The sequence below is a fragment of the Plectropomus leopardus genome, chromosome 21 (assembly GCF_026936395.1).
Source record: "Plectropomus leopardus strain MGB_pleo_1.0 chromosome 21, ASM2693639v1, whole genome shotgun sequence".
In the NCBI taxonomy this organism is placed as follows: domain Eukaryota; kingdom Metazoa; phylum Chordata; class Actinopteri; order Perciformes; family Serranidae; genus Plectropomus; species Plectropomus leopardus.
In genome coordinates, this window is record NC_142196.1 from 18,920,760 (window position 1) to 18,947,630 (window position 26,871).

The following is a 26,871-nucleotide window of genomic DNA, read 5'->3' on the forward strand; positions in this document are numbered from 1 at the left end:
TGCTCCAAAAGGTCTGTTCTTGTCAAGAGCTGCATGTCACATGTCAGCAATGCAGCCGCAGCAGCTCAACATTTTCATACTTTCCTTGTGTACTTTTAATCCTAACATGACAAGACTTTGTTGTAACAGCGGTTTAAATAATGACGTGTCATTCTGTGCACCGACATTTCATAAGGAATATTTTTTAACAGTTCATGCTCACATTGCTTAAATGCCATGCTACATTACTGTTGAGGCAAAGTTCGACATTGTGGGTGATACACTTTTTCACCTTCTTGCTGAGAGGCAGATGAGAAGATCAATACTTCTCTCGTGTGTGTGTGCTAAATATGAAGCTACAGCAGCCAGTTAGCTTAGCTTAGCTTAGCACAAAGACTGGAAGCAGGGGAAACAGATAGTTTGGCTGTGTAAACTAGGTAACAAAATCAACCTACCAGCTCCCCAGAAATCCCACTAATTAACAAATTGGTCAGCCAAAAAATAGTCTAGTAAAAAAAAAAAAAAAATTCAATTTGTTGCTTTTACTTCTCGTCTTTTGTATGAATTGAAGCATGTAAAGAATAATAATAATAAACCTCTACTTTAGTAAAGAAAACAATAATGACAGGTGTGTTGTAATAAAAATGAGTGGATTCCACTGATTAAATGCAGTTTTTCTGCACTGTGGAGAGGGAAAACCTAGATATTCACAAAGTTTGTGATGAATGACAGGTTGTCTCTTCAAGCAAATTAGAATTGGAGTTTAAAATTCAACCAAGCTGCTTTATTTTAGGGGTTTGGTAAAGGTGGGTCATTTTTGACCCTTGGGACAAGTAGAATATACAGACAGTTGAGACAACACAAGGGTTAAAGTACCAAAAACAGAGAGCTTTTATTTTGAAGTGTCATTTCCTGCTGTGAAGTGATTTTTTCTAGTACAGCAACTATTTTATTTCCCTGTTCTTGTTATTATTTGGGCTTTTACATGCTCTGCCTTTGCAGCGTTTTTATGTCACTGATCGTGAAGCAGTAAAATACACTTTTTTGGCCGCAGTGCTATGTATTTACTAAGTTTTAAGTAATTACACTTTATTATTTAAATATATTTTATTTTACTGTGTTCTACAGCCACCTGTTGTTTACATTTTGTGAAATATAATTGAATACGTGGTAATTTATCTTATGTGTGGACCTTGAACCAGTGACTGAGGAATAATCTGGAGCTTGTGACTGGACCAGTTGTGAACCACTGGTGAATTTTGTTACCTTTGGATAGAGCTAGGCTGAAAATTACCACACTCGGCTGCTGGCTGTAGCTATAGCATACAAAAATGTTCTCATCTAACTCCTGACAAGAGCATTTCCTTAAATGTCAAACTCTTCCTTGAAGGAAAATGTAATGCATCAGAGAATAATTTTAAAAAGTTATTTAAAAAAAACATGGATAATTAGTTGGAGCTGGAAGCAAAGAGTTTTTGAGGTCACTTTGACAGAAGAGGGAACCTGACATGAAACCACCTGACATCCAGAGGAGTGTAACCAAGCACATTCCCCACCGACTTTCCAGAGAATTTGTCTCAGAATTCCCAGCCAGGCCGGTCGCTCTCAGTCACTCAGCTGCCAGCTCCAGGCGACAGCCCAGACAGCGGCCATGAATTAAAGATGGCAGCGTCACTGCGGCAACAGAGCACCCAGAAATAGGCCAGCTTGACCTTTTCTCTGACCCGCACTGAATGATTCAGACATTTGATTGTCTCCCCTCTTCTGAGGTGTGATTGGGCGTAGAAGTGCCAAACCGGAGTCAAACAGCACAGCGTCCTCCTTCTGAGGAGCTCAAAGTGAAACACACAACCTGGCCCCGAGGGAAATCTCTGGCCCTCCAGATGAAGTAAAAGGTTTAACTCTTTTGAGTACCAATTGAACCTCATTTAAAGTGCAGGTCATCACAGCGCAACAGCGCTTGGGTACTGCTTTTGTAGATATTCAAATGCAGCTGTGCTCAAGTCATTCATGTGCCTGTGATTTTTAAAGCTCCAAATGAAAAAGCTCAGTGGCAGCACATTTGGTTTTGTTAATACATATCAAGGGCCATTTGGGTACCCACTTAAACATGAAACTGTATCCAAACTTCTGCCCACTCAGACTACTTCATATCACGAAAGCAAAGGCAAGTTTTGTAGCTTAAAAAGAATCCACAGATCTCTCCAAAATCAAACTAAGCCATTAGTTTTTTCTCTTTCACTGACGGAAATGTTTTCATTAAGTACAGATTTTTAAGACAAATGAACCGAAGCTTGTGTCTGGCTTAGATTATGATGATGATGTCATCCACAGTTATATGACGGCCTTCCCTTCAGCTGAGTAGATCTCTACCCTAACTCGAGCTGGCACCATTTTAAATATTAAATCCATTTCTGTCTCACCTGAAAATGTTCTTCTGACATATTATAATCACCCGTTGCTAAGTTGTTGTTTTTTTAAACAGCAGCAATTATGAAAATGTCTAGTTTGGGTATTGATTTTGAAGACAAAGATGTAATTTAAACTTCCACTTACATTTTTTGTGGGCAGTGTAACCATAGATATATAATAACACCTACATACTGCATGTCAAGATGTTACCTATTAATTTCAGTGGAGTTGCTCGTCTGTTGCACACGCCAAGTTTCTAGCTCCTGGGTTTACTTCTGCGCCAGAGTCTGCACAGAAGTGTTTCTCCCGCTGGCCCCGCCCACGAGTTTCTGCCTGGCTCACAGGTTTTACATTGTGATGACATCACAGATTACTATATGGATTTTATAAGCTTAGGAAAACAAATATAAAACCATCATAGATCAAAATATTACTAACAGAAATAGGGGGATTTGTGCTGCAATGCTACGAATGGCCACTAAAAAAAACAGCACCAAGATTGAGCAGCTTTCCTGGGGGCCTGATTGTAAAAAGTGATAAAGACAATATTGAATTAATAATAAAAGTTGCTTCATCTTTTCCTATTGTTGTCACCCTACTGTCTGAGAGCAATAAAACGGAACCAAAACTGTAAAGTTGCAGGCCATAAAACCAGAACAATGAGCTGAAAGATGCTATAAAGCTCCATAGAGCTAAGAGGTACTGCAGAGTCAGGTGATAATATTCACTAGGAGCGACTCTGTTCACATTACACACAGTCATTTGATCCATTGCTAATATAAAAATATTGATTAGAGCAGCTTTAAGGTTCGTTAAAACATAAAGTTCGATAGCTGGCCAAAGTTTTGATGTGATTAAATTGCACCATTTGCACAAACCACTCTGAGCTGCCCTACAATGTAATGGTACAACAGGGGAAAAATTGAGACAGGACACTGGTTGTTTTTGAATAATGCTACAAACAGCTTGTTTCATTAGGGCTGGAATGTTTTTGGTGGGTTATAGCCAAAAATTTGCAGGGAAAATGTCACTAATGTACTCCACAGACTACAGTAATCATATCAATTAGTCACAAAATATAGGAAATAACATCCTCCATTAGATTTTTAGCATCTCTCCATTGCCTTGCTTCTTCCCAACAGCCATTCTGTCTCCCTGCTGCACTGAGAAATGGTCTGGAGTATTAATCAGCATCACCCTTAGACGAAGCAGACACATTACTGCTTTAATCACAGCTGAGATAGTATAGATTAATTCTTGTGTTCAATTCGCAGCCTTCAGAATCCTCATTACTCTGTTATTGTCCTCATTATAAATCTTGGCTGTGCGACACAGAGGTGCCCTTCACACTGACCCCCTTTACCAACACCGTTTAATTTGAACCGAATGAAAAGTTGTGAAAAGGCTTAACAGAGCTGTTGAAGCTTTCTCTTAATGCCCGAGGATGTTTTCACACTCTCCGTGTCACGAGGCGGTGGAGCTCAGGTGTGTGGCGAGGGGAGAAAGCACTATGAAAGTGGGAGAACAGATTTAACAACATAGTAGTGTTAATGCATCATATCCTTACACCTGCTCCGAGGAGTAAAACGCCTCTATTGAAATGTAATTTAATTTAGATTATAGTGCAAAAGAAGAGCAGCCCTCATAACCTGCTTCTGGTGCCACTCTTCCTCCTTGACCCAGAATATCTACGAGGTTCACCTTGAACCGAAGTGGGAAAAGAGAATAAGGAGATGGATTGCCTCGCCACGTCTATTTGACACAGTTCCGACTTCCTTCCTCTCAAGAGCCGCTGACATTTGTCGGGGAAAGACACAGAAGCGCAGCCAGCCGCTTTGCTCCCACTCCCTCGTCTCAATAACCGCTCAAAGCCAACACACTCCTCCGAGCATCTGTTGAGTCACAAAGAAACATCGCACTTCGTCTGTTATCACACCAGCCGTGGCAGCATCCCAAGCCAGGAATATACAGCCTGCTTTGTGTTAGGAATTCAGTGCTTACACTTGAAAGCCTGCAACTCTGAAAATTAACCAAACAATCTCATATTCCCAATGCATTTTGAGAGACAGCAACACTTCATGAATAGCTCATAATTCTAAAAACAAGGCTGGAGCAGCTGTATGTTGGTTCAATGCAGCAGAGGTCGTTCATAACACTCTGTGCTGTTTATTAGTTAGAATCAATAGGCATTTATCACATTCAACAACACAAGATGGCACAAAATCTTGATGTTAAGACCACTCATGCTGAATGCTGCAGCTGCTGAGATTATTAATTTAGAAAAACAGACTTCGCAAACAATGCACCAAATGCTCATTTAACCACCGAGTGCAGTCATGTGCACAAGGAAGGGCTGCACTGCACACTAAAAATCTCATCCAATAAATAGTTTGCCATTTGAGTGGGTGAGTCAAAAGCCTTCGGTGACTTCTAGAAAAGCTCAACATCTAAAGTGTCAATAAAGTCTGAACTGAAGGCCAATGCAAGCTGACCCTTTACCAGTCCAGTCGAGATGACTCAGACGTCCTAAGAGATGAGGAAAATGCACTGTGACCTTCACAGAGACTGTGAGAGACACCACGGCTGGGTTTTATTCGTTTTGGCAGCTCTATTATCCTTGGATCGGTTTTTTGTGTAATTATGATTTGGTTTCAGGGGGAATTCAAGCAGAGTTTTGGAAATGAGTGTTTTTATTATTCAGAAATGTGTCTGCTCTTAGAATCTAAGATGCAATGTGAGTAATTATAAGGAATATTTTGCTTGTGTTGGTGTTAAAATCTTATTGATTTGTGGTCTGAATGGACATGTTATGAGTTTAGATTGAAGGTTTTTAGCCATGCTCAGTGGATTGCAATGTTGGTCTGACTGTGTTCAGTTGGCCACCAGGGTCAAAGGCGCTACAACAGCCCAAAAAATTTCTAGTGGGAGAAACACACTACAGCTTCAAAAACGATCCCAATTAAAAAGCATGTATGAAATCCAAACAAATACAACAATGGAGATATGCTTCAAATGAAAAAACTTGCTAAAAAAAACCCAGAACAGATACGTTAACAGCAAAAACAGCAAACACGCTAAAAACACAGAAACAATGCAAGGTCAAAAATACAGAAACCCCAAAAACAAATGCAACACAAAAACGCTGCACATCCAGTCAACACAACAGAAGTTCTCCGGGCATCTAGGTGGAGCGCTGAGTGAAACAGCTTTATTTTTTAAAAAATCTAACAAGCAATTTGTTCAATTTATCAGAAACTGGAACCAGCAGAAAGGCAGATATAAAACTTGGAAATAATGATGGCTATTGCGGTGGCTGCAATAGAAATAAACCTGCTAATGTTTTGAACATCAATTGCCATGGTTTCATGGAAAGTTATCACGAGAGAAGTCGCATAACATCACCCAGTGGTAAAGCAGTCATCTTGCAATTGTGCTTTATCGACATTTGGAAAAATATCGCTTAAGTTTTGCGCAAAAATCTGAAATGGAAACCTACCTACTGTGGGCATGCTAGTATGTTTAAGTTTGCATTTTAGCTTTAAGCACTGCTGTACCTGAATAAAACCCCACAGAGCCTCCAGCACAGATTAAGACTCATTTGTTCAACTCCTTTTCTGGCACAGATCAAAAGACATTTGAGACCTATTCATGATTTATCCTAATATACAGTGTTGGATTTGAAGTAGTTTTAGTTCCCTCTTACATTTCCCTTCCTTCCACACATTTTTTTGGCACATTCAGTTTACAAAAACTGTTTGACAATGGTCAGTGTATTATCATCTTATGTGAACTATAGTGTGCTTGCTCCCAGCATGAACCCCATCAAAATAACTGGTCCCCTGGGACAGACATGGGGTGTCCTAGCAACTCAGGAAATAATAAGGCCAACACAAACCACACAACATATAGAATAAAAATGAAGCACTTCCAGTGAAGCAAGATGTCTAACCTCTCTTGGATATACACCATGTTCATAATCCATACTCTTGTAAAATGTCTGTCCTCATGTCAGAGCACATTTCAATCCTCTCAGATGATTTATAACCACTATAAGATATTTGATATTACCACTCAGTCCTGATATCTATGGGATGACAGAGGCCTGTTGCAAAATAGATAGAGCTCAGCAGCCTATGAATCAAATCTAACTTGTCTGGATATATTAGGCGATGGCTGCTGATAGCCAGCCGTAATGAAAAGGCCCAGCAGCACTGCCTTAAAGGAAAATGTCTCGAAGTACATATTGGACATAACTGACCCTGTCACATATTCCTCTCCATCAATACATAACTGTAACTCTCCTTAATTTGAGTCCTTCATATGAAGCCAGTGTGGGTAAACTGAGGCATAATCCTTATAGTTGTACAAGCTACACAAGATTTTGGTAATTAACAAAATCAATATGGAGTGATTAAGGACTGACGATTAGTTCAGACAGATTTTAGTTACTTCCGTGTCTGTTCAACAAACTTGCTGAAAGTATTTATCTTCCCAGCAAAACATGACCTTGCAGCTGAGGAAAGGCTGCCAGTCTCGTTAAGAAACTATGGGATTTTCACTGGTTGTTATTGGGATTCAGGACAGTGCCAAACTTCTGCAAACTGAAAAGAGATGCTGAGCAGAATTTTAACAACAGGCCTGATGGTATCACTGATTACAACGCGCTAGAGTGTTAATGCGAAACAAAATCAATCTCTGCAGATTTTTCATTGGCAGGACGCTCTTCAGTAGTCAATGAATTCATTATTCAAATTATATTCCTAATTTAGTGTAAACAGGGCATTAACCTTCCTGCACAAAACCACCTTTTGGCTGACTCTCAAGCATGCTTTTGAATTATACCTCACTTTAAGGCACTTGACTCAAGGCTAGTTGTTGAGTCATCCCAGCAGGAAGGAAAAGTACATGTTAACCTGTCCATGACCTCTATTTTTTGTTGGAGGCGTCATCCAGGAAGAGAGAGCACAGGCGTTGTGATCAGATCAAGGTGACTAAACAGCATGTCTTAGCATTTTACTGCTGTTTATGTCATCCTGTAAGTGTGAGAGTGGTTCTAAACCATGTGAGGCAGATGTGACTTACAGCCTACTAAACTGCTCTATAAAGGCTGAGAACTACAGAAGCAGTTAAATTGAGAAAAATGGTCTTAAATTTTCAGGCTGGCGACAACAGATAAAAAGAATGTAATACCTTTTATGACTGTTTAGTCTGATTTAGTAGCTACAAAAGTTGCATAGAACCTACATAAGAATTAAAAATGCAGATACTGTAATTATGGGCAATCTTCAGTGGAAAACAAAGTATGCTTATCAAACATTGAAATTAATTACTTCATCTTTATTGTGCATTTTAGCAATTTTTTATTGACAATAAACCTATTTTGATCATAACAGTGCAAACTAATTATTCATGTATTCAAGTAGTCAATGTATCTCTGTTTTTATCTCTGTATCTATGTTTTTATTTCATTTAAAAATAAATGAATTTACAACTTTTAAATGTGATAAGGAAGATTAACAGCTAGATGCCCACATGTCCATATACTTTTTATATTTGTATTGTAGTCAGTTTGTTGAGATAAGCACTAAACAATTATAGTTTAATTATGTAATAAATTAATTTAATAGATTTAAGTATGTGATTTAAGGGTAGTTTGACGATATCAAGTCAGGAAAATTCCACTTAAGTATAATCTGCAATGGCAGTTAGGCCACTGCTACCAAGCTAGTTAGCATTAGCAAGAGTTTGGCTGGGTTTTTATCTCTATAATGATTGGATTTGACCTCTGTCTCATGTAGTTTTGTGTAATAGCTAACTGAATTTCCAAGATGTTGTTTGAATTGCAAGTTATAGCTAGGTAAAAATTAGATTAAACGTTTAGTTAAGGCTAGCTGTGTCTACCTCCCCTGCTAGCTAGCTTACACTTGATAAATTTCCACCATGATATCCCCTCCTTTAGCATTAGGTTGTCTGTGTCTCTGTTATGATTTAAGATAGAAGATAATTTCTCTAAAAATATGATAAAACTGATGCCAACAAGTCTGTTTTTTGGCTTTATTATATATGAAAACTAGCTAGCCTTGCTAACTTTAGCAATGGCTAGCTGTGGCTGCATTGTAGTGATTTGACACTATTTTGACAAAATATTTTACATTTTCATGGCATTGTTTTTTTGATATGGTAAAACTGATGCAAAAAAGTTAATTCAGGTGTTAAATTATTTTGACCCAATATGTAGTTAATGCATTTTGGCTTAAAGGGCATAATAGCATTAAATGAGTTTAATTTAGCTAGCCAATCTAACTTTAGCAAGGGCTAGCTGTGGCTACCTGCCCTGCTAACTTACACCATACACATTTCCATGGCATCATTGTTTATGATATGGTAAAAGTGATGTCACAAAGTTAGATTCAGGTCTTAAATCAATTTGACCTAATATATAGTTACTGCATTGTGGCTGTATGGAGCAGAATAGCGATAAATTAAGAAATTTTAGCTAATTTGCTTGCCATGGCTAACTTTAGCTAGCTGTGGCTAACTCCACTGCTAGCTTACACTCCATGATCTCCCCTGCTTTAGCATTAGCTTTGCAGTTGACCAAATAGGTTATGTAGGCTGCATTTTGGCTTTGCAGCCTAGGGCACAATACCAGAACCTGAACTGCCTTTAATATATGCATATCTCATAAATTTGTATTACATCTGTATTACACGTGAGCTTGTGCATTCTGTGAACTCTTAGTAGGTTGGGGTGATTGCTGAAGTGCATTAAAGTACTTCAAAAATGCTAAAGAGATCACACCATGTTTCATGCACTATGATTCTAAAAAGTTCAGATGTTTTTAGTCTAATGCACAGGGCCAAATTCACACCACTGATTAAATTTTACAGCACTTAATTTCATAATCAGAGCATGCAGCTGAAGTCTTATTCCTCCCAGTCTGGTTTTCATGTGCTCTCAGACAGACAGGACATAAACACCCACGCACAGCACGCTCTCGCTTTCTATCTGCCACACAAACACAGCCATGCATATGCATATTATATGCACTGGTTTTATTATATTTAGGTATTGTACATACACATCACGTCGGCACACCTTGATCCTAAGCTTTCCAATGACACAGCGTAATCCGCAGAGGGACTCATTAAAAACAATAAGCACCTCTAACTCCCAGCCCCAGTCTGACAATGGAGACCTCTTCCACGCACAGAGAAATACATGCTGAGAATTCAATGAAAGAAATGCACTTAGGGAATAAACACTGACTCATTCACAAGAATTGTAACCATAAATTAGCCAATTTAAGGGTTAGAAAAACCCCATGTGTTAAATCACAACTTATGTCCTTTCTATATAATCTTTGCTGAACTAAAAGCCAACAAGATTACATGTAGAAAAGGACAAAAATAAATAAAATAGAATGAACAGCACAGCGGATGCATGAATATTACACATTAAAACAAGTACAGACACCGTCTGTTTCTAAATATAAAGAATATGATGCAGTTCGGTGCCTGTATGAATCATCACAGAGCAGGAGTGCCAGCCTGAGACCTATATTTACCTTTTGCTCATTATAAAGTTTATACTGTCATGTGTTCTGACTGCTGATCCCAGACCAGTAAGTGTGGATAAAGGCGCAAATTGGAGCTGTAAGTAAGGAGACAATCAAACCTGAAGCAGTAAAATGAGATCCTCTAATCTCTTTCAGTCATTACCAAAGGACACAATTATCACTTTAGCTCCTCTAATATGTCATACTTTGGACATGTGCCACACTTTTTTAAATTACAGTGTAGTGTCTGAGGCAAGAACAAATCAAGGGTAATGAAAATACAACCAGGCCAAGTCTGAAAATGAAGAGGGGCTGAATGAAAGATGCCCCTATGAGCAGGCATAGAATATTATTAAATATTTAACTGGATTTAAAATTGCATGCTCCTTTGGGGCATGTGTTGAGTAATTTTTATGAGCATGGAAGCTATTAAACCCATGTGAAATTGAGCGCATTATTATAGTTACGTGTCAATCAGGATTAAAAGTCATTATTGGCTGCAAAAGTTATTTTTTTCCAACAAAGTGTTAAGCATAGTGTTGTTTTTTAAATGCAACTAGCAGAAAAGAGAAATACAATCGTAAACCATGCAAGCAGTAAGTCTCACAGCAAACACTTGACCCGTTGGGCCTGACAGATTATGTAACTTTTCTTGTTGGATCTTCAGATCACATGCAGCTACACAAAGCACAAACACAAGTTGTGAGAAATGCAAAACGATGATATGCACTTGCAAATACTATCACGATAAACTAAAATAAAAAAAAAAAAATACTTTTGCAATATTTGTGTAAACCACCCAGTCAGGTGTATTTAGTACCACGGACAGTCTAAATGGCGCTAAAAAGGGATAAACACTTAGTAAACAAGGTGTTTTTGGTAAATAACCATAAAACAAAATGCAAGACAATTGCTCACCAAATTTCCTGTCAGCGAGGGCAGGTGAGGAGCAAAGGCTGACAGCCAATGCAGCGAAGAGGATGGGACACCACGGTGAATCCATACCGCTCCTGCCTAACACAGTACTACTAATCCATCGCACACCTCCGCTAAAACAGCATGATTAACGCCGACCCAGGTGCGAGCTGCTCGGACGAGACTCGGACTAAAGAGGCATGTTGGAGGAGAAACGCACCGGAGAACCGCAGAGGCAATATTTTTAAATGAGAAAATCGCTAAATGGCAACACAATACAGGCGTTGTTTCAGCACCACAAACAGCAACCAGCTTCACGGAGGAGCCCCTCCTAAGTTACTGACGTCAAACACACATGGTGAGGAGCGATGATGCGTGCAGCATGCAACAGCGCCCTGGATGGATGGATGGATGGATGGATAGATGGATGGATGGCAGAGAAAAGCGTTGACTAAATGATAATTGCCCAGAAACGAAGGCAACACATGAAAACAGTGATTTGATACATTTTTTCTCCTTGCTCCAAATTTAGATTTATGAGGAACACATGACAAAAAAATCATAGCAAAAAATGGAAAGCATTATAATTAAATTTGCAGTGACATATTCAAGTAAAAAATAAATATTGTTAATCATTTCGTAGTGATTTATTATTGATAATATTAGTTATTGTAGATATTTAGAACACAGGTGCAGCCAGACTAATACAGTGACACACACAAAGATACTGAAATATACTACAGGAAAAATAGAAATACATACCTACCTTTTATGATGATTTTAGAATACAAGTTCTGTCGGGCTAATATGGTGACAAACACAAAGATACTAAAATATACTATATAAAAACACACATCGGTCTAACTTTTAGAGTGATTTTAGAGTGCAAGAGCATTCACGACGATACAAGCGAAGATACCAAAACTACAACATATTGCCAGTGGAAGATCATTTACTTTTATAACACTATATACTGTATTACGAATGCACATTCCATTACAAGTAAAAGTTCTGCATTCAAAACCTTGCTTGAGTAGAAGTACAGGTTTAGTTAAATGTACTTCAAGTATCGCAAGTAGAAGTACTTGTTGAGCAGTTAATGTTAGCTTTGTGTATATACTGCTGGCTAGTTTATTCTGCGACAGTGCAACATATTGTATAAACTAATTTTATGTTTTGTAGGTAAAATCTTAATTTGCAAGTATCCAGTAACAATAGCTGAAAAATAAACATAGCAAAGTATAAGTACAATATTTTCCTCTAAAATGCAGTGGGACAAAAGTAGTTTTAAAAAACAAAATACCTCAAAAATGCTCTTTAGCACAGTAAATGAGTGTACTGGGTTAATTTACAATACTTATTATAATACTCTTGCCAAAAGCTAGAAATGCACAATCATGACAGCTGCACAATTATAAATGAAGCACTGTGGTGCTACAGAAATGCAACTTCCTACAAATCATATTCCAGATGCGAGGAAACATGGTTTTTGGGTTCAGAACCCAGCAAAAATGATCACTATATATATATATATATATATATATATATATATATATATATATATATATATATATATATATAAAGTAATAAAATGATAAATGATAAAAGTATTCCCACTTAAATTGTGACTTACATGTCAAAACAATCACACAAATGTTTTGTACATTATGTCATTGCACTGAGTTACTTTCCACAACAGTAGATTACATAACCGACTTACTAAATTAAGTGAATGAGCAACCAATCTGAAAAATGGTTTCAAAGAGGACTGATGAATTAACCTGTGATTTGTACTGCAAAACAGTTAAATGTTTACTTGCAATACTCTTTTCTGAAATACACAACCACAAATACAGACTGAAGCAAAACAGTAAGTGGATTCCTAAAATGGGTGTCATTTCCCTTTAAGAATGAAAAGAGGAGAGAAGATGATTTAATGCCCGCTTGTACAAAGTTGTTACTTGGCAAACTGCCGTACAGGCAAAAAAGAAATAACCATCAAGTTTCCACTGATTGATTTCTTTTATTCTTATTAAAAGCGTGTCGCAGTTTACAAGCTGACACACCAACAGATATATAAATACTGATAGTGAAACATGAAAAAAATATATGTATTTCATATTAAATTGTTTTTTAAAAAAGTCAAGCACAGAGCTGTGAAGACAAAGCTTTGAAGATGAACACCACTCAGTCTAAGTGACTGTTTTTCTGCAGTTTGTAGCACAACATTGATATTTCAATGCACAAAGCCTGAGAGACGAGACTTGAGTAATGTGTGCCATCAAGAAATAAATAAACAAAGACAAATGGAGCCAATCTGGAAGAACATGGTAACAGACAGCCACTTGTCCTCAGCTTTAGTTCAATCCAAACCATATTTTCTTTTTAGAAGCCCGGTCAGTGAAGTTGAAATATTTAATAGTTTCATTTTTGTCCGCCAGCAACTGAAAATCTGCAATGCGAACAGAAAAGCAGATATTATACCGCTCTCATTAGCCCTATAAAATACAAATGTAAAGCAGATTATATATACCAAATAAGACAAATTATAGGGCCAGAATGTCATTCAAGGTCTTCACAGAAGATTCATAAATAATCCTGCAATAGGAAGAGATTAAACGGTTAATCAATCAATTTATTTATGCACAGATAATCTGAAGAAAACATCCGATTTCCTCCCACTTACCCCTGGATGTCGTCCACAGATGTGACTGCATGTTTGTGAAGCTGCAGCTGGACAGATGTGGCTGCGCTTTTCAAAGCCGCTTTAGACTGCCCCGCTAAAAGTGCAACACAAACTGGGATTTATCTTGACCAGCGAAAAGGAAAATATCCAAAATATTAAAAGATTATATTGATAGCTTCGTAGGGATGCCCACTTGTCAAGCCCCTTGAGGGTTTTCTGGGTTTCCTCTGCATGTCTCCTTTTCTTAAAACATTGTCGTTTTTTTATATTTGCTAAAATCACATCAAATCAAAAATCTGTCTGATCTGCATCTTTAATGAAAAACTCAATCTAAATTCTAGCCATGTAAACTCACTGTGTCTGATGACCGCCAAGACGTGCAGGACGGCTGCCAGTTCATTCAGACTGCTGATGGCCTCAGACTCGAAAGATGAGGTGACTTCTGTCAAAAATGCCCTGAAAGAAACATTCAAGGACGAATAAGGCTTTCATACTGAATATTCATTACATTTACTTCAAGAAGAAGTGTTAACATAAGAATAAAGTTACCCTCAGAAAGCAGAAAAGATGACAGACTAAGCTGAGGTCATGTTGAGGTTTTAGGGAAAGTGGACGGAGGATATTTACCTGGTAAGAGAAGGAAGTCTGAGGATGACAGACAGCAGGATGCTGGACAGAGGAGGCATGTCCTCCACTGACTCTGGGGTGATCACCTCCTCAGGATGGGTAATCTTTAAAAATAAGAACACAGCAGCATTCATCACTCCCTTAATTGAAATGCTCAAGAACGTAATCCGTCAAGTCGCTTATCATGCGCAGGACGTGTGGGATATTGGTAGAAGACAAATGCTCTGGCAGGTAGGTCATACCTTCTGAAGTAAATGTCTCTTCTCCACAATGATGATGGCAAAAAGAGTGGAGAAGACCCCGCTGAGAGGAGTCCTGTCCCAGGTCTGTACCACATGGAGGAAGTCTGCCAGGCCAGGAACGGCTGATTGACACAGCTTAGTCAGGACACAAAGATTAAGATATTTTTAACACACAAAAAAAACTTCAGGGAGCAAGTTGTACAGTGCTAGAACAGGGTTTCTGTTAGTTCTGGTAATTACTATATTTTTTTAAACTGAGAAACTCTGTTAACGTCCCACATGTTCAAATCTCTTCGGTCATTATGTGTGGTAAAAAGAAAAAAAAAAAGAAAATTATAATTTTTTTTTCCGTTTCATAATTTTAAATATAAAATTTAATGAGGGAAAATGATGTCGATCCAGGTGTTAAAGGAAAACTTTCACTGTTTTATATCAGCTCAGTCACTGTGGTTCATGCACAGGACCAGTGTTTGGCTTTGGCCGATGGATGGACGGGGAGCTTTAGGTGCTGGCGGCACAGGAGGAAGCCCAACATTGTTGACATAGAGCTGGTTGAAAATTTTTGTTCTATTTTATTTTATCAGAGAAAATGCATATAGGGAAAGGGCATTATTTGATTTCAAGTCAGCAGCAGTACGCCCTTATTAAACTTTTATGAGCCACAAAGGCCAAAGCATATGTGTTTTACATGTTGCCCAACAAAGTGGCGTAATAATTATTTTTAAAATAACATTATGCATGTGAGTCTATTGGTGGGACTTATTTTAGTCAGAATAAAATATAAAAGCAAAAGTATCATATTTTTAAATAAAAACTAACAAAAATCTACATATATAATATATCTCCAATTTGTCCAGGACATTAACATGATACAGGACACATCGATCAGCACCAATTTATTCAAACAGAAACTCTGCTGGAATATTGAAAGCAGGTTCATCCCACTGCAAAGTCTGACAGTCTATTATACAGAACCAAAAAACACTAATAAGAAAACAGCTGGTGTGGAGAACAAAAGAGGGTAGAGGGATGAGAAAGAAATAAACAACTGCAGTTTATGAAGAGCAAAAGTTAGTAATGCACTAAATAAAAGTAATAAATCAACACAATATGTCTGCGTACCTGTTTTCCCTCCTCTGGTTGCTTCCTAAGACAGCGAGCCAAGAGCTCAATAATCTTCTGAAAGATGTTGGCCACTACACCCAGAATGACAGTGGTTGGGTCTTCCTCATTTTCCTGATCCTGATTGTCCTCGGCTACATAGCTGTCTACCACCTCCTTCAAAATCCGCAACACTGCAGGAATGCATAGGTAACCCGCCTCTGGAAACCCAAAGAAAAAGCATGCTCTGAAAAGATGGTAATTCAGGTAAAGAAACATAATGCAACAAGACTCTTTGAGTGAAATGAAGTCTAACTTCTGTTACATGTTTCTGCTATAAATGCAGTGTACCCTTGCTGTAATGTAAACAGATAATGGAGGCACTCACCTGAGAGGAGGGTGAGCGAGCAAAGGTGGAGGATTTGACCCTTGAACATCTCGTCGCCCAAACCCACAAGTAAAACGTCTCGGCACACTGTCAGGAAGCTCTGGTAAAACGCATCATCGTCATGATGAAGAAAACATTTCACGCTCGAAAAAAGATTATTAAAATCGACAACAAATAGAGAGCACATCGAGTCTTAGGGGAGCTACTTTTTACCTTAACGTGCATTTCTACAGCTCGCTTGTGGCCTGCGGAAGCTACCTACGATCTCCCCACCACTACATTAATAAGAAAGGTGCCAAAAACAAGGATATTTTCACTATCTGACTGCAGAAGTCATTTGGGGACAGGCTGGAGAATAATGGCACAAATAAAGAAAATAAGCCAATTTCAGTATGGCGGTATGAGCAGGAGGAGGCATGTTCATGCGTGCGTGTGAGTGTGTGTGTGAGTGTGTGAGTGTGTGTGTGTGTGTGTGTGTGTGTGTGTGTGTGTGTGTGTGTGTGTGTGTGTATGTGTGTGTGTGGAGTGGAGCAGGAGTCTAAATTTACCGAGCAGAACTGAAAGTCCTGGAAGCAGGAGGCAAACAGGCTCCACAAAACTTAATGTTCTGGATAACAACATAACTGCGTGTTTTCATCTGCAGCCTTGGTACGAGCTACGTATTAAGAGTGGAAATGAGTGAGACAAAAATCTCAACTGGCAATTTATGAACAAGGAGACATGATTTAATTTGCAAGGAATCTGCATTTGCTTGCAGATAAATCACCTTGCAAGAACTGACTTTACCATCCACATAAATGATCTTGGTGCAAAAAATATTTTTAGGAGATGCAGATGCGCTCCAATACGGCACTCGCAACCATCCACCCATCCATATCATCACATCAAAACCTCGCAGATCTCACCTCATATTCGCTGCACGATTATGTCCAGTGCATCACATAAAACATAATAAGTCCTATACTGAGAGCACTTGGGTGTTGATTTGAGAACACAGGCTAAGTGTTGGTATAATTTTGTAGAGAATAAAACACATTTTCATGTGCAGCTGCTGTAGGTAATATTCTGTGCCTAAATCACACGTTTGTGCTGCAAAGAGCGTCCCATCTCCCTTAATGGAGACCACACACAATTTCCCTTTTTGCCCAAATTAAATGCTGATGCTTACTGCAGCCCTGCATATTCAGAAAGCCATTTCAACTTCACTAATTATAGTCGGGAAAGGCTCAACAGATACTTAGAATAGGCCCAACACATATTTGTTTGGGCTCAATTCATTCTTAGTGGACGTTTCCAGTCTGAAGTCCTCATTTGAAAACATATGAATTGGCTTTTTGAAGCCATGTATTTAGTAATAATAGAGCTCACCTCAGTTATTTGTGCAGCCAGTGGTTGCGACTCCGAACCCTCCTCCTCGTTATTTTCATCGGTACGTTTAGTCAGGAAGGGCAGCACCCTCTCGGCTACCCACGCTGCTACGTGCTCCAGAGACAGCAGGTAGTCTCGTCCCTCTGAGGACTAGGACAGAAGAAAAGGGTAAGATTTTCTTAACTTTTTGACTTGTTTTTATATTTTACTAAACAATTTATATCTGGACACTCATGACCAGAAAACAATTCGCTAACAAAACTGAGTAATGGAAAAATTAGCTCTCCTCCCTGCCTCAACAGTGACTGTAGAACTACTTCAACTAATTACAGACGCATAATTAAAGCTTCATCTTATCCGTCTGTCATATTGGCAGAAATGTTTATTTCAGAGCAACGCTGACATTTTATTTTAAAGCCTTTATTTGCAGGTACAGATCCTGTGCTGATATTATCCCGCATCCTTAAACTGCACTAAACATCTTCTGATTGTATGAATATAAATTGAAGCCAGACAGCCACCGGAAAAATAAAAGTGAAAAACAGGATGAGAAGCACTGTGGGTAAAATGAGAGACTCACATTGTGTTGCAGATGTGCACCGAGACGGCCGTGGTACAGGAAGACTTTCAGTGCAGTCTCCACACTGGGACTGTTAGGATCTTCGGTGGAGCTGAGGTGAGCGTACAACACCGACTATTGAAACAAAATCACAATGATTCACCTGTCAGAGGAAAACTGCTTCTCCAAGAGGAAACATAAAACACATTCATCTACTTTATGTATAAATGCTGAAGGTAAATGGGAAACGCAGACTGTTGAAATGAAATATCGATAAATGGTATCCAACATACCCTCCAGTTTCCAAGAACTGTATGGAGCTGCTTCAGTGGTCTCTGACCCAGAGCTAGGACTTTCTCCCGTGTTGAAGTGTGGCTGAACAGGTACTCCAGGTAAGCCAGTGCCAGGTCTGGTTTGGCCTCCACCGTCTCCTGGATACGCACTTTTCGATTGCTGTTTGCCTTATCCTAAAATTTACGATGATGAAGATGATTTTTACAAAGAGCAACAAGGATGTGTGTGGATTCAAACTTTTACTTTACAATAATACAATAACTTGACTGAGAGATTGAAATCTTAATTTCGAGCATGTACCTTTTTTCCCCCCCAAGACCATAAACAGAAAACAAAGTTAAAAAAGGAGTGGAAATGTATCTAATCCAACCACATTTCCATTATTCATTAGCTAATAATTCTGCATATGCTCCCTAATTTAAATGAAAATTAGGAATACATAAATAGATATGAAATATATATACACTCATACATACACACATGCACACATATATACATAGATAAACATACAAGTATATATCATTTGTAACCAAATATGTCCTGTAAAATTTTATTTAATTTATAACTTATGTATTGCTTTCTTTTGTCATCTATAAACATGTACTTCTGCCTTACTGAATTATATGTGTTATAATATGACTGACCCCTTGCTTGGGCAGAGCCTCAGTGAGCCAGTCAGTGACGAGTTCGAGGACGTCAGCAGCCTGTCCCCAGCTGCAAATGCAGTCTAACAGCTGGCTGTACTGAGCTGGCGCTGCTCCTGAGTCCATCCTCCTCAGTTTGGACAGGACGCCACAGCTGGATGAGAGAGGGAGGTTAGATAGTAAAACAGAAGATTACAAATGGTGAAATTACATAGTAAAAAGCTGAGTCAGTGAGACGAGGACAGCGTCTTTGCACACCTGAATGTTGGAACTGCAGCTGAGGGCATAAACGAGGCCAGCTGTATGAGAGGAACGGTGCATCGCTCATCCTGGAAATCAAGAAAGTTTTACAGTGGTACTTGCTGATGGAGGGAAAAACAAAAATAATAACAATACAACAAGTGGAGGCTGAAGTACCTCAAAGGCCTGGAAATATTTAGCAATGACAGTTCCAAACTTGGCAAAAGTGTACTTCTGGGCCTCTTCATTTTGTTTCAGGGCCTTTTCGACACTTCTCCACAGGATGACCACAAGCTCCAGCAGACTGGACACAACAGCCAAGTCTTTTCCCAAAAGAGGTTCAGCCTGCTGAAACACACAGAATATACCCAAATTTCAACAAATTTTTCCATCTTATCTGATTAATGCCGTGCACACAGGGAATTAAAAAGATAGTGGACACCAAGCAGACAACACTGTCTGTAGCACGGGAAAAACAACCATCCAGTCCAATGGAATGACAGGACGGAAAAAAGAAGCACACATGGCCATATGCTGCGATGGTGATGACGTATTTTTCACAGAGAACAGACTACAGAATACTAAATAAAACTACTTTCTGTCTACTATTTTAAGTAATTATTCTCATGCTTGTCCAGATTGCCTGTGTTTTTTCCTTGCATTAAAATGATATCTTGCGGTCTGCCCTCTGCCTGAGTGCAGCGTAAGATTCAAAGACCATAAAGATTTGAGTTGACAACTAAATAAACAACTACCTCTTCCAAATTTCAAAAACTACTTGAAAGCTTAATCTTCTTTGATCTGCATGTCAAGACTCATAAAGGATGAGTCAATTAATCTGTTGACATTAGAGCTGCACATGTTTTTGTTGTTGTTTTTTTTTAATTATCATTGCAATGTCAACTTGCACAATAAACACACTGATATTGCATTTTGAGTAAAGTAAGAACAAATTAAATTACATTATGTATGTAGTTGCTATTTTGTCTGATACGCATTGTGCTGCTAACATCAGCCCACTGACAGATTCAAACCTGGAGCCCTCTTAATTTAATTTACATTGTTTTGTGCAGCCCTATTCAAGAGACACTTACTCTGCAACTGTCCCTATTATGGATTGATTGTTTTGACTTTTTTTTTAATATAAAATATGCCAACCAATCGCTGATTCCAGCTTCTTAAATATTGGGATTTCCCATGTTTCTCAATACATGCTTGTAAACTGACTATCTTTGGATTTTGGACTGTTGCTTTGACAGAACGAGCAATTCAAAAACGTTTCCTTGGGCTTGAAAAGATAGTGGAGGGCAATTTTTTCTACAATTTTTCACATTTTAAAGACTCAAGAATACTCGTGTATATTCGTGTGAACGTGCTCTGTGTACTCTGCCAGCATGAATGCCTGTCTTACTGCGCTGTTCTCCTTGTTGCTGTCATTCATCTCCGACACGTCACATTCGTTCTGGATGCAGCTGTTCAAAACCCGGCGAATGGCCAACATCAGCTTTACTGGAAGAGAAGACAAAACACCAGATAAACGTACTAAATCAAATGCAATATGCTAAATAATCTCTTTTTGGTTCTAAGGAATTTCTGGCGTGTTCACACACAGCACTTACTGATGTTAGTGGGGGCTGTGTGTTTGTGGGCGTGCTGGTAGAACTTCCTGGCGGCCATCGGGTTCATCTGGATGAGGGTGATGCATCGACAGCACCACTCCCTCTCCGACTCATTTACAGGGAAGAAGGATTTGAAGAGCAGATCGACGATGCGTTTGGAAACTGAATGGGAGTCAATAGCCAGACGAGCCAGCAGGTGGTCCATGTTGCACACATCCCAAAACTGGAGGGCAGCAGAAAAGAGAAAATGTAGGTTTTTTTTTTTTTTTTACACCACTAAGCTGCATCTTGAAAGTGGATTGTGTCTCAATGCAATTTGTCTGAATAACATCTAGATTTGTACCAAGCACTTAAATATATCTTCAGTATCAGAAGTTTATGACTGAAGCTGCTTGCCAACAATTTGATTTGTGTGATCGTTTTTTATCTGTAAATGGAAGTTTACTTTAAATCCATTTAGTTACTGTGTGTTTTTTAGAGATAGGCTTTTGTTTCAATGAAATGTCTTCACCATCTTAAATAACAGGGTCCCTTCATTGTTTATGTTGAATCTATCATTTCCAATATCAAAATATCTGACGTTGAATGTCATTTTGTTGTTAAAGTTCAATTTAAATGTTTTTCATCATTAGCACGGGACTGGACAAATGAGACTTTAGAGATTATACTGCACGAGTTTGTAAACTGATGTTTTGATATAGTTTTGCTTTTGTTAAACGTGGCTTTAATACTTTTTATTTTAGAAAACATTTAAATAAATAGTCTATAAAGTCTTAAGACAGATTACTGTCTTTTTTAAATGACTCTATAAGCATAAATAAATAAGCAAAGAGAAACATTTTAAAAACTGTGATAATCATGCAAGACAAAATCAATACAATTAAGAGCCGGATGGGGTTTTTCTAACCAACAATGTATAAAGCAAAAAGAAACCCTATACATACAATACCTTGGCAGCTCGCACTGCCTTGACCTTAATTAGCATGTCAAGGAAAGCTGTGCGGACTTTCTCCGAGTTGTCATGAAGGCTGTATTTGAGAGTGGGCAGCAGTTTTTCCAATATTGGATGGCTGAGACTGTTGTCCAGGACAATAGTCAGACACTGGGGAGACATCACAAAAACCACAAGTCATTAAATGCCCCGTCTACTGCCAAAAACATTAGTCTTGCTATTTCTGTCTGCAGTGATAATAAATCTTACAACTGGGCATCACAAAATCTATAGACAAGAATGCCAGTTTGTTTAACATGCTCTTAAACTTAGATCTTAGATGAGATTTCATTTCAGTAATCTAATTCTAAGAGGCTCCCCATGTCCATATTTTACATCAGGACGGAAAGAAACTGTATTTTCTACCTTGAAAACTGAGCAGCGGACATCAGGGGAGCTGCTGTCGGCCGCCAGCTCCATCACCAGCTTCTTCAGGAAGTCTGTGATGATCGTAGGAGGGAGGAGCTCCCAGCACTTGGCCAGGATCTTACAGACTCCAAGCGTAGCGTTGGAGCGCACAGTGGGATGAGGGTCATCAAGGAGGCCCTGAGGATGAGACAGGTTGTAATTTTGGCACTGAGTTTCATGTTCAGATTATCAAAAAGTCCACCAATTAAGTCTGAATATAAATATATATATATAGTTCGTTTTTAAGCAGATGATAAGTGTTGTGGATTTACAGCACCAAAAATAAAACAATGGATTAACCCCTTGAAACCTGAAGAGACATCAGTTTTCTTGTGCTGCATTCAGAAACCTTTCACAAGTATTAAAATATATTTTTTTAGATTTCTTTCAAAAACATGGAAAAAGTGGGGCATGAGCAAAAAAGGAAAAGCCAAGAAATTATAATTATTATAATTTTGTATTTAAAATTATGTTACAATTTATTTAACTTTTTTATTTTTAACTTTTTTTTTCTTTTCTTTTGTTGCTTCAAGTAATTTTCTTGAACCTTTTTGCTAATTTCATGCACATTCATGGGCCATTTCTTGTTAAGTTGCTCATTACCTTTTCCCATGTTTTTGAGAGAAATCGATATGCTCATCTTTCAAAGGGTTAAAAAAATCATTATATCTTCAGTTCCCTCACAACAACAAGTAGTTAAAAAGTTTCTCACCATTACGGTGTCCAGCTGCTTTTGAATGGCCTCGTCTACATTCTTGTTGCTCTGCTCCGGGTCATGCACTGGGAAGGCCTCGGTGAAAAGCAAAGTGGCATTTGCCCGCACCTCGAAGTTTGGAGCCTTTAGAAATCAAAGAGAAACACATTAGACTAGAATAAAATGCTAAAAAAAATGAGTATGAATGAAGTTAGAAATCTGTATCCGTACACTTAAAGCTTTCCAGAGAATGGGCTTGTAGAGATTACAGAGCATCTTGTCCACCTTGTTGCAGCCTTTTCTTGTGTGGAAATAGCTCACGATCTGCATAAGAGAGCAAGGAGATCAGAGAGTTAACGTGATATCGTGCACATCATGACTGAAAATGCTAAAAAAAACCCAAAAAAAAACAGCTAATAAGTCTACCTGTCGGACTTTGGCATGGACAGGAGATGCTCTATGAAGGAAGACTGCGTTCTGCATAAAATCCTGAATGCATGAGCTCTCGATCTCCTCCAGGAAGTCCCCGCTAGCCTTCTTCCATGCTCTGAAGTAAATCTCTGTGATTTGAGTAGTCATGGTCCTACACAGAGCAGGTTAGCAGTCAATAACATGACAACACGATTGACACTTTTCAAACTGAATAAAATAAGTGTCTTACTTGCTGTAAAACTCCAGCTGGTTTTTGATGGTGCCGTGAATAACCCAGATGAAGTTTACGTTCCAACTAAAAAGAAACACCAGGAATCGCTTCCCCTGTGACAGTACACACATCGTCAGGCTGACAAAGTCAAAACCACAACAACGAGAAAGAAACTCAAAAACAAGCACAGTGGTTAAAAATCAATCGACTCACGTCATTGTTTCCAATGTAAAGCCACAAACCACAAAATATTAATTTAATCTTCATCAGACAGCTTCACATTGACTCAAAGACGACCTAACTTCTCTCTCATGTCAGCTAAGACGCTGTGGAAGGGTAAAGGCGTTCCTGATCTTAAAATGTGGTCTTAAAATGATCTTGTCAGTACTCTTGAGCTGGAGAGAATATTAGAAATGAGCAGGTGAAATTATTTGATGCCATCTGGCAACCTTTTATTCAATATTTGGATAAAACAACAGTGTAATGCCACTTGATGATTTTTGCTGTCTACTGAATGCAGGATCCTTCGACTTAGTATTGGGTGTCTGGGTTGTGCATTTTGTTTTGTTGTTTTTTTGCTTAGTTGGTTTGTTTCCCCTTTTTTCTTTTGTCTTACTTTTTTCATTATTTAAACAAAATCCTGAACGAGAGTGGTGTCTGTACTAGTTACGTTAATGCACCAACTATATTAATGCTGCATTTGTATATTTATCAATAATTCCTATGTTTGTGTATATTTACTAACAACTGCTGACAACAAATTGATCCCTCTCAATAAAATGCTTCGAACTAAAAAAGAAAAAAATCAAACAAAATATCAACTGACTCACGTCATCGTTTCTAATGTAAAGAGGACGCTGAAAGCACTGAAGCAACAAGTCAATGATCTGCTTGTTGTCCTCTGATGTATAGTCCAGACTCAAAAGCACATCGTGGAGACTCCACACTCTTTGGATCTCAGTACCCTGACAACACAGGAAGTATCAAAGTTATTCAAAATTATACTACAAGCTACCAGGAATGATAATAAAGCCTGATGATGATAATCTCAAAGGGACAGTTCAAGATTCAGATTTTTTTAACAACATTGACATATATATCGGAGGTCAAATACTGACTGGTTTCTTCAAAATGAAGCTTTTCTGCAGAGAGATGAGGAAAGCAGCGCGGCCAAACTGTTCTTTCTCCTTCAGCGCCTTCTTCCACCAGGCCTCGCACAGTGTGTGGATGTGGCGCTGCAGAGGTGCCTCTGAGACAGGCAGCGACACCAGGACATCTGAGGGAAAGACACAAACATCAACATGAAGTAAGAATGACTTCCTACCTGAGGACACATCCGGAAAAATGTAAAAGGACGCTGACCGTGAAGCCTGTGGGCGATTTCCAGAAGAGCACTGTAGGTGTCACCGTCTTGTAGGACCTTTATGGACACAGCAGTCACCAGCGTCACGCCGTCTACAACAGCCATGACTTGTTTCTGAAAGGACAGTAAATAAAAGCAGATGTTAACCCTTTGAAACCTATATCGACATCAACTTTGTGCTGCACTCTTTCACAAGTATTTCATCCTTTGAAAACAGCAAACAGGTTCTCTCAAAAACATGGTAAAAAAATGGCTATGAACCCCCAGATTGCAAAAATCGGTAGGTATTTAAAATAAGGGAAAATGTCTAGGGGAAAAAAGGGGGGGGGTTACTACACTGATGACTATATTTATAATGACCATAACTACAACTTTTTAAAGCACCTTTTTTAAGGTAATTTCCTTGTTTGTTTGGGGGGTTTATTAACTTTGGTTTTATTTTATTTTTCATTTTGCTAATTTTCAGGTAATTTTCTTGTACCTTTTTATAAACTTGTTTTTTTTTGATCATTTAAGACACTTGGCTCAGGTTTCAAAGGGTTTTGATACATAGACAGGACTCTAAACAACAGCAATCGAATATCAGCTTGAAAATACATAAAAGTTTTTGTCACAACTGTACATAAACTGGTTAACTCACAGGATCTGCAGCTGACGCCACCTCCATGCCGTCCTCTCTGCCGTCCTCTCTGCCGTCCTCCCAGCGCTCTGGAGGTAACTCCTGCAGGACATCCTGAAGGAGTGAGGCCAGTTTTCCCCACAAAGTCCGTCTCTGGTCTCTTGGCATCTCCTGCACCACCTCCTCCACATCAAAAGGCTCTGCTTTGTCCTTCTGCTCAGAGACACAGACAGGAGCAGGACAGACACAACTTGAGACAAACAGGATGGACACTTTAAATTTGTGAAAGAACTTTTCTTTCCCAGTTGTAGATGACTTTGTACTTTTTACATTTTGAGATCATTTGTTCCTATGTTACTCATTGCCTCTTTTCAAATAAATCAGTCCAACTTGCCAAGGTTTCAAGGCATTTTCAATGTAACTTAACCAAATTTAAGACTGAGGTTTAGACAAAAACAAGACAGTGAATTGGGATTTATATTTTGCCCACAGGTATCAGGCATAAAGTAAAAATACAGTATTAGGTTCATTGGTAGATTTAATGATTTGAAACATCAAAAATGTGGACTTTCATGCAACAGAGCTTAAAGCATTTTAATAAAAAATAAATTAAAAGATGTATAAATGAAATTAAATAAAAGATCATGATATTGAAGCTCTCATATGCTCAAAAATGAAGAAGAGATTTTAAGGCTTCTTGAGGACGTGTGCTTGATTTAAACCGTTTTAAAAGGTGTTAATTCAGCTCTATGGTTATTTTAGAGGCTGTAGTTTGCGCTGCTCTTCAACTGTAAAGCGTTTAACTGAACTGTGTGATATTATTATTATTATTATTAGCTAAACATTCCCTAAAATACGAGTCATACGTCAACCTGAGACACATCCAGCAGACCTCTGCCTGCTCTGAAGGCTTTGTTATGTAACTTTACAAGTTACTCACATGCAGCTGGACGAAGCGAAGAAAGTCCTCCACATTTTCCTTGCAGGCGGACTCTAAAAACGCCTCTCGCTTAGACATGTTTTCGGTTTTCCAAGCGATGTTAAGCGATGTGAATATCCCCAGTAAACCTGCGAAGAAAACAAAGCGACGTTAACGGTCATAGCTAACAAGTTATTTTAGCTAACCTAACTTTACTGTGACAAAATCAAAACAAATATGGCAGCCGGTTGCTCGCTAGCGTTAAAAGTGTTATTTGAGAGCATTAATGTTACTCTAACCGTTTATACACGTGCAGTTATGACTTATACTCAGTAAAGTATAAAATATACACCAAAAAGTTCGTCTGTTACCTTTTTATTTTTACTTTTGTGAGCCGACAACCGCCGAATGACAGCCTCCCATAACAACAGTAAACCCGCGCAAATTTGGATACAGTGCGTCATGACGTTGTGCGTCAACTCTGACGTACAGACGTACTGTTGTCATTCTCTTCTTCTGCCACTAGATGGAGACAAACCGCCGCATATATTTTTCTTCACCAGAACAGAAAACACAGATCATTACGGCACACGTGATTTTAT

The 26,871-nt window shown here is 38.6% G+C and overlaps 2 protein-coding genes across 3 annotated transcripts in view; both read right to left on the reverse strand.

The window, feature by feature from the left end:
* The window catches only part of ptprn2 (protein tyrosine phosphatase receptor type N2), a 148,090-nt gene extending 136,886 nt beyond the window's left edge, over positions 1-11,204 (reverse strand). Inside the window, exon 1 of the mRNA XM_088072113.1 lies at positions 10,868-11,204. Within this exon, the coding sequence (XP_087928239.1) occupies positions 10,868-10,952 (85 nt within the window). The 5' untranslated portion in view covers positions 10,953-11,204. The remainder of the gene's footprint in view (positions 1-10,867) is intronic.
* Positions 11,205-12,867: 1,663 nt separating this feature from the next.
* On the reverse strand, positions 12,868-26,725 carry ncapg2 (non-SMC condensin II complex, subunit G2). 2 transcript variants are annotated; one of them, XM_088072226.1, is made up of 28 exons: positions 26,641-26,725; positions 26,291-26,418; positions 25,372-25,563; positions 24,731-24,845; positions 24,487-24,644; positions 24,199-24,333; positions 23,387-23,481; positions 23,152-23,308; positions 22,957-23,049; positions 22,744-22,869; positions 21,990-22,169; positions 21,582-21,734; positions 20,633-20,855; positions 20,425-20,522; positions 19,191-19,361; positions 19,032-19,102; positions 18,774-18,927; positions 18,129-18,302; positions 17,857-17,970; positions 17,277-17,426; positions 15,909-16,008; positions 15,542-15,741; positions 14,420-14,554; positions 14,178-14,281; positions 13,906-14,006; positions 13,551-13,644; positions 13,398-13,462; positions 12,868-13,316 (listed from the first exon to the last, which is right to left on the reverse strand). In XM_088072226.1, the coding sequence occupies exons 2-27, from the start codon at positions 26,366-26,368 to the stop codon at positions 13,411-13,413; spliced, it is 3,423 nt and encodes a 1,140-aa protein (XP_087928352.1). In that variant the 5' UTR covers positions 26,369-26,418; positions 26,641-26,725; the 3' UTR covers positions 12,868-13,316; positions 13,398-13,410. The 2 variants fall into 2 exon arrangements, with proteins under 2 accessions (XP_087928352.1, XP_042366239.2); XM_042510305.2 differs by having other exon boundaries at positions 12,868-13,462.
* Positions 26,726-26,871: the final 146 nt, after the last annotated feature.

What these genes read in the sequence shown, in the direction of transcription:
- ncapg2 (XM_088072226.1), bottom strand. Translation starts at nt 26,368, where the DNA reads ATGTCTAAGCGAGAGGCGTTTTTAGAGTCCGCCTGCAAGGAAAATGTG. An exon ending in CACAGCCCCCACTAACATCA is followed by an intron (nt 20,523 to 20,632) that starts GTAAGTGCTGTG and finishes CTTCTCTTCCAG; the next exon opens with TAAAGCTGATGTTGGCCATT. An exon ending in CTTGGCGGTCATCAGACACA is followed by an intron (nt 13,645 to 13,905) that starts GTGAGTTTACAT and finishes TTGCACTTTTAG; the next exon opens with CGGGGCAGTCTAAAGCGGCT.